Source organism: Entamoeba nuttalli (genome assembly GCF_000257125.1).
Source record: "Entamoeba nuttalli P19 unplaced genomic scaffold asmbl_5962, whole genome shotgun sequence".
Taxonomy (NCBI): Eukaryota; Evosea; order Mastigamoebida; family Endamoebidae; genus Entamoeba; species Entamoeba nuttalli.
In genome coordinates, this window is record NW_008577797.1 from 1 (window position 1) to 7654 (window position 7654).

Genomic DNA, 7654 nt, shown 5'->3' on the forward strand with positions numbered 1-7654 from the left:
TTCAATTATTTGCTTTTTTTCGTTGCCGACGAATTCCAAGATATTTAATTTGTTTAGAATATACATATAAATGTGAAAATAATTGAATAATTGTTGAATAACTATTTTATTTAAATGACAATCATAATGAGAAATTATTATTGATATTGGTGATAATTTAACTGATATTATTGGAATATTTAATAAATTAGAATTATTACTATTATTAGTGTTTTGTATTTGATGATTAATATTAATGTTTTGAATTGAAATAATTCCATTTTTATCACAATTTTATCAATAAATAATTGTAGTGTTGGAATATCATTATAATTCATTGTATTTTTTTGAAATGATATTTTCAATGTCCTTTAATACTTCCAATTCATTTTTATCTTCATACTCTTTTAATAATCTTTTTTTAATACTTTCAATACTTTCATTTTCTTCTTCATTAACAAATTCTTTTTGTGGTTCACATTTTACTGTTACTCCTTCAATAAAAATACTTAACCTGAAAAATGTTAAACTTTGAACGATAACTTTAATGGTCTCTACTTCTCCCTGAATAATGCTAATTGGTAAATTCAATGAATAAAATGCATCTTTTCTAATTCTAATCTTCTTTAAGACTGCACTCAAACTCTTAAAACTAATATGTAATTGATTCTTTTCAATACTTTATAGATAGTCTCTAAGTAAATATTGCAAAATGTATACAACAATCCCTTCTGTAATCATTGCCTATCAATAACTACCTCTAAGTTATTTTTTCCTATTTTTGTTTTGTCTCAAAATAAATAATACTATATTATAAAAAATATTAAGAATAGTGTCTTATAAAACAAATACTAAACTTTCAATCGTTGGTTAGTACCATTTTAATTAAAAATAAATTTTGTCACTACAAATAAACTCCACTAACAAGAATAAATATCTTTTACTTTTTATTATTTTATTTATATATTGTAATTAGTTGTATATAAGTTAATTCTAATTTATTCACTAGATAACTATGTCCCTTTTATTCCCTTTAAAAAAAGTTCAAAGACATATACCCAACTATTACTTGAGACGGAATGTTTGTGTTAAGTATTATGTTAATGTATTTTTAAGCAAGTCAGATTTAATGTCTTATATTATAAAAATAGTTTATAAAATCAAATAATCTTCTTTAAAAAGTAATTCTGAGATGAACTAACATTGTGAAATAAGAATGTCTGAAGAGAGAAGTGGTGGTTGCAGTAGAAAAATAATACTTAAATCTATTGTTGATAAAGAAACCTTAAGGAAAAGAAAACGAATATCAAGAAATAGTGAGAGTACAGTAACAAATAGCGTTATATATACATTAATAATAAAAGCAGGAGCAAGTGTTACTTTCAGAAAAAGTAAACGAACAAAACAAACAATAAAAATGTTATTACCAGAGACTATAGTTCTGAATAATACAGTTTATGACCAATCATCAATTGCAAAACTTAATTCACGATTTATGAAGGAAACTTTGAGTGAAGAACCTGTTTCTGTTGACAACATGAATAATAAACAGTATAACAGAACTCGTGAAGCTCAAATTTGTAATGGATTATTATATCTTTTAAGATCTTCAGGATATTCATTTACAATAAGAAAAACAAAACGTGCAAAATTAACTGAACAACTAGTTAAAATTAGTTCGATTATTCTTACCTCAGGAGAGACAGTACCTATGGAACGTTTAATAGAAATTGGAATTGCCTTTCAAAGTGCAGTTGAAAATTTATTTGGAAGAAACCAAACAGTTTTAATAAATAGTAGTGCTCTTTCAGAATATGAAATTCCACCACTAGAACAATGTGTTTCTAAACCTAATACATCTAACCAATATACTTCAAAATAGTTTGAGACTCTTATTTGATGAAAAAGATGTCTTCTTCCCAATTTAAATATTTTTATTTTTTCCTTGTACCAGCTTTTTTATTATCTTAATAACACGAAGTTGTTGTTGAAAGTATTATTAATTCACTAGACTAACTAAACAAATAAAATTTAATTCACTTCTTTTTTTAATTACCAACTTTATTACTCTTTAATAAGAAAATAATGACTAACGAAGAAGAATATTTTATTAAAAAGAAATACAATTTAATAAAAAGTATGTAAAGGTATGGTTTATCTATTAAAGAAGTTACTTAATATGGATTAATAAATAAACATAAATGAAAACAATAAAACATTTTTTTACAATTAATTTTTGAGGTATTTTAAACCGTGACAATAGGTTATAAATTTAAATTAAACTTAATAATATGTTGGATTAGTTAAAGGAGAAAAAAAGAATAGGTAATTTTATTTAATAATGATTATTTTTCAATAATACGAATTTATTTAAATTAAATAAACTTGTGATAAAATACTTGTTTACCATTAAATTAGTTTCATTAATAGTAAAATTATTTCTTTTCATAAATGACTTGACGATATGGATTAGTTAATTGGAACATATCAAAGTCTTGATTAATTGGATATTTGATATGAATTTTGTCTAATAATTCTTTGTCAATACTAAATGTAACAGCTACAGGTTTATCTTCAGCTTTTAGTAATTGATTTGCCCAACAATCAAAAGCACATGAGTTGCCTAGATATTTAGAATTCAAATGATCAGTACCAACTCTGTTTGCCATAACACAATAACATAAATTCTCACAAGCTCTTCCACCACATAATAATGGAATAGAATGATTAAACATGTCATTACAATTAATTGAACATAAAATAACATCATACTCAAGTTTAAGATTTCTTAAAAATGCGGGAAAACGAATGTCATTACAAATACATAATAAAAAGTTAACCCCTTTCCATGAAACAATTACCTTTTCTGTCCCTGCAGTAAGACTTGTTTCACAATCCATTAATTTAAATAAATGGGTTTTATTATAATGAGCAATAACACCCGTTTCATCCACAAAATACATTCTATTAAAATATTTGTTGTTGTCTTCAACAAAAATTGACCCAACAATAGCTGCTTTCATTTCTTGTGCCATTTCAGTCATCCATAAAACTATTTGTTTTCCTCCTTCTTTATGTGCAATTTTAGGTAAATCAACATCAAATCCAGTTGTAAATGCCTCAGGTAATAAATATAAATCACTCTTTTCACTATTTTTTATCAAACAAGAAATGTGTTGAAGAGTTTCTTCAAGTGTAGAGAGTACATCTGATTGGATAACAGTAATTTTCAATGGCATTATAAATCACAAATTATCCTTTATTATTTATAAGTTCTTAGACTTTTTATCAGACTTTTAATTACTCAATTTATTTCAAAAACTTTGTTAACAAAAAAAAATAATAATAAGAATTTTTAAACAGTTTAATTTGATTGACGAGCAGTTCGACAACGTGAACAACTACAACAGTCAGTACAAATAGGACAAATACCAGAACATCTAGTTTTTTTTAAACAACTTTGACAAAAACGATGAGATGGAGATTTGAGACACTGAAAAGATACAGGTTTTCTTTTCTTACAATAATGACAAGTAGCGAGTTGTTGAGGGAGATAAAATTCCCCAGACTTTCTTGTTTTTGTTTTTAATTTAATACTTTTCTTTTCAGGGATTGTTGGGGATTGGGTTTTAATAGAAGAGTTATCAATTGGAGATTCACTTGGAGATTCTATTGTTTCTTCTATGCTTAAACGATTTGTTATGGAAAGAAATTCTGAAAGTGGAAGTGTTTCGAGTTGTTTTGGAATTGTTGTGAAAGAAAGATAATTTCCACGTTTGTTCATTTCATAGTTGACTTGATTAATCAACTGAGAAACAGAACAATTGATTGGAATTACAATTTTCACACTATCGGTGTTCATTCTCCTTGAGAATAAATAAATTAGTTCTGCTTCTTTGAAAAGTAAAATGTTTCAAACAACTAAAAAAGGTGGGGGTTATATATCAATTTATAAAATTAGTAATTTGTGATGAAGTAGTTCTTCAGTTAATGCTTTTGATGTTATTTTCTTATTGTTTCTTTCATTTAAAAAAAAACGATAAAATAAAAAACAAAACTTCTTTTTTAATTTATAGAACAACTTAATTTAATAAAGCGATTAAATGGTCATACTTCATATTTAATACTAATCCACAAATAATACCAATTTGTGCAATATGGTATGTTACTATAATTAATAAAGAAACTAGCCAGGTAGTTTTTACTATCTCATTGAAACTTACTAACAAATCACTAATGAAAAATATGAAATAACTGCCACAACATATTAATGATGAAAGCAAATTCCAAGAAGGGTCTGTTAATGTTCTAAAACAATTAAACATTCCTATAGCAACAAAAGACATATAAAGGAAACATCCATAAACAAGTGTTCCTTTCTGTTCTTTATGAGCAAGATGATATATAGTAAGTGCTCCAAGAATTGGTAATACAACAACAATATAACAAAGATAATTAATTTGAGCATCAGACTAAAAGAATATGAGTTAAATACATTTTTTGTGCTTTAAGTAATAACAAATATTGTGAAAGGAAAGAAAATATAACAAACAGAAAGTGTTGTATTAAAACCAATTGAATAAAAGACGTGTGCAAATAAAAATGAAAATGCTCCAATTAAAAATAATATATGTTCTGTAAATAATAAAAAGAAGTCTCCAAGAAAACTTAAGACTAACCCCAAAATAAAATGCCAAGAAGATATACCAAGAACATTATAAGTAAATAAAGATAAAAATATACAAAAAGGTGGTTTACTAATGAATTTTAAAGTTGGTAGTTTATTAAAATAAGAATACCAACAAATTAAAGCATTAATAATAGTAATTAATAATAATGAAATTGATTGAATCATGTCTTCTGATACAATTTAAGTTCAAATAAATTTATATTAGATTTTCATTTAAATAAATGGGTTGTTTATTGTTTTCTAAAGAATATTCCATTCAAATAAGTCTAGACATATACCAAATTTTTCTTTTTGATAATATCCCTTTACATTTGATATAAATTAATTAAATTTATTTATCTAAATTAACCTTGTTCACAAACAAGTCAATTATTTGTCTGTATTGGCTCTTATTGAATCAAAATAGGCAATTTATTTCGTACTTAGAATTAAATAGAATCAAATAGAACTATATTCCATATAACTAGAATATTATAGATGATTTTATTTATTGTTTCTTAATTATGTCTACCATTTTAATCGATTAAAATAGTTTTGTATCTAAAAAAAATCAATATCATCTTTTTCTTTATATTTTATAATACAAATTTCTATAACAAAACAAATTTGTGTTTCTTCTTTATTTTAATTTTCCTTACAACCCAAATAATAATTTATTCGATGTACTAATACTAGAAATTAAATCTTTTAAATAAACTGGAATAACTTCTTCTTCAATAATTAAAAATTGATAATTGGTTTGTATATAAATAAATTGGTTTTTATACTCTCTCCTTCCTTTTTGACTTTCCTTGAAAAGATGAAATAATTTTATATTACCAAGATAGTCAAAACATGAACACTCCTTAAAGAAATAAAGTATATGACATATTCATTGTTATATTATTTTAAATCAAAAATTAAAATAAAACTCCCTTATTATCTTCTTATTGTTTTTATTTTTTTAATAACTACCTCCAAATTTGTGATTAAAAACATGAGTTAAGGGTTAGTGATATGTACATCATTGTTACGACATATAAAACTTATTATAAATACTAAAAATTTTAATAGTGTTATGAATGAAGAATGACCATTTTTTATTTTTCCTTTTAATAAATATCTATTTACAAACAAAATTCCAATTATTCAGGACGAATCTCTTCAAAGTCATTTTGACCTCCCTTAAAATAGAGTGGCATTTCTTCAAGGACCTTATTGTAATGATTTATATCACAAGTCAAACCAAGCATATCATCAACTTTTTGTTCAAAGTTTTTGTGGTCAGTCCCTCTCATTGCTGCTGTAATTAAACGTACCATGTTACGGTTTTGATGATTCACAGCAGTTCCTAATGGTATAAATCCATATTTATTTTTCTTTTCTAGGTCAATATGCCATCTTAATAATACTTTAGCAACGTTAAAACAATTACACTCGCAACAAATATGTAAAGCATTATACCCATTAATATCACATTTATCAACATCAATTCCATTTTCTAATAGTATATTAGCCATCACAGCATTTCCATATAATGCACAATAATGAAGTGCAGTTCTTCCCATATGATCCCAATGTTCTAAATCTAATGATTTAATTTGAAGAATGTCTAAAGAAATATCATCAAAACCTAATTCAATTGCATACATTAATGGTGTAATTCCTTCAGCATTTACACAATTGATGTCCATACCCAAATTAACAAGGAACTGAATCATATCCCCTTGTCTACCTTTGACAGCAATATGTAATAATGTATTTCCACATTTATCATTAATATCCAAATTTTCTCCATTGTCTTTGTATTTCATTATTCCTATACAATCTCCATTATAACAACAATTAATGATATTTTCTTCTGTTGATCCACTAATCTTACTATAGAAATTTGTAATTTTTTGTTTAAAAGTATTACTCCCTGGTTGGGTGGTCAAATCAGGTGTAAGGTCATCTTGAATTACTTCTGACATAGTACTTTTTTTTGTTTCTTTCTTTTCTTTTTAATCTTTTATTTTCATTTTGTGATAATGAGAAAATCATATTTTTTAATTAATACTTTAAGTTCCTTTTGTTTTTTTTTTTGTTTTTTTAAGCAAATCGTTCAGAGAATGTTCCACTAAAAATAATGAAAATTTAAAAATAATCAACTTAAAAGTGTTAGTAAAAAATGTCTGTACAACAAAAAGATAATTCAATAAATTTGAATATTGTAATTACCTCAGACACACACGGTTTTCATAGATTTGTATCAATTCCTCAATGTGATATATTGATTCATTGTGGTGATTTTACGAATAATGGAGATGAAAAGAGTGTTAGAAATTTTGGAAAATGGTTAAACAAGCAAAAGGCAAAACACAAAATAGTTGTTTTAGGAAATAATGAACGAGAGATGAATGTTCATTTACCAGAAAGTGAAAAATGGTTAATAGAAGAATGTGAAAATATTCACTTACTGCTTAATACCAGTGTAGTAATAGAGAACATTGTGTTTTATGGGTCTCTTTTTAAATTTCGTAAACCAGTTCATCTTGATATAAATGAAAATCAAGTATTGGTTTGTGTTTCCCATGAACCTCCTTATGACATAATGGACACTATGGTTGTTGATCATTGGACATTTAATTGGAAAACTTTTAAAGGAGGAAACTATAAGATAAACTCTTTTGTGGATTCTTTTCATCCTAAATTAGTTGCATTTGGTCATTGTCATAATTGTTATGGAATAATAACTATAAAAGACACAATCTATGCAAACGCCTCTTTTGTTAATGAATTTGGAATTCCATATAAAGCCCCATTACAATTAACATTCGATGGTACTAATTTCTTTTATAAATAAAAAATTTATTCTTTTCATTATAAGTTATTGTAATTCAAATAAAATTAATAATAGTTCAAGTACTTCTTTAATATTTTCTATATACCTTCTTCTAATATACATATAACCTACTTTTATTGATTTTTTACTGCATAATTGGAGTTGTATTAATGATTTTCTTA

The 7654-nt window shown here is 25.1% G+C and overlaps 6 protein-coding genes across 6 annotated transcripts; 2 read left to right on the plus strand and 4 right to left on the minus strand.

Moving 5' to 3' along the window:
- Window positions 1-1195: 1195 nt before the first annotated feature.
- Window positions 1196-1861, plus strand: ENU1_144000 (hypothetical protein; the record flags this gene model as incomplete). Its single annotated transcript, XM_008860410.1, has 1 exon — window positions 1196-1861. One exon carries the CDS (start codon window positions 1196-1198, stop codon window positions 1859-1861), a length of 666 nt encoding a protein of 221 aa, XP_008858632.1.
- Window positions 1862-2414: 553 nt separating this feature from the next.
- ENU1_144010 (hydrolase, carbon-nitrogen family protein) lies at window positions 2415-3218 on the minus strand (the record flags this gene model as incomplete). Its single annotated transcript, XM_008860411.1, has 1 exon — window positions 2415-3218. One exon carries the CDS (start codon window positions 3216-3218, stop codon window positions 2415-2417), a length of 804 nt encoding a protein of 267 aa, XP_008858633.1.
- Window positions 3219-3343: 125 nt separating this feature from the next.
- ENU1_144020 (hypothetical protein) lies at window positions 3344-3841 on the minus strand (the record flags this gene model as incomplete). The annotated part of the gene is made up of 1 exon (XM_008860412.1): window positions 3344-3841. One exon carries the CDS (start codon window positions 3839-3841, stop codon window positions 3344-3346), a length of 498 nt encoding a protein of 165 aa, XP_008858634.1.
- Window positions 3842-4061: 220 nt separating this feature from the next.
- Window positions 4062-4834, minus strand: ENU1_144030 (YhhN family protein; the record flags this gene model as incomplete). The annotated part of the gene is made up of 2 exons (XM_008860413.1): window positions 4062-4451; window positions 4532-4834. The coding sequence occupies 2 exons, from the start codon at window positions 4832-4834 to the stop codon at window positions 4062-4064; spliced, it is 693 nt and encodes a 230-aa protein (XP_008858635.1).
- A 959-nt stretch (window positions 4835-5793) lies between these two features.
- On the minus strand, window positions 5794-6621 carry ENU1_144040 (ankyrin repeat protein, putative; the record flags this gene model as incomplete). The annotated part of the gene is made up of 1 exon (XM_008860414.1): window positions 5794-6621. One exon carries the CDS (start codon window positions 6619-6621, stop codon window positions 5794-5796), a length of 828 nt encoding a protein of 275 aa, XP_008858636.1.
- Window positions 6622-6818: 197 nt separating this feature from the next.
- Window positions 6819-7493, plus strand: ENU1_144050 (ser/thr protein phosphatase family protein; the record flags this gene model as incomplete). The annotated part of the gene is made up of 1 exon (XM_008860415.1): window positions 6819-7493. One exon carries the CDS (start codon window positions 6819-6821, stop codon window positions 7491-7493), a length of 675 nt encoding a protein of 224 aa, XP_008858637.1.
- Between the last annotated feature and the right edge of the window lie 161 nt (window positions 7494-7654).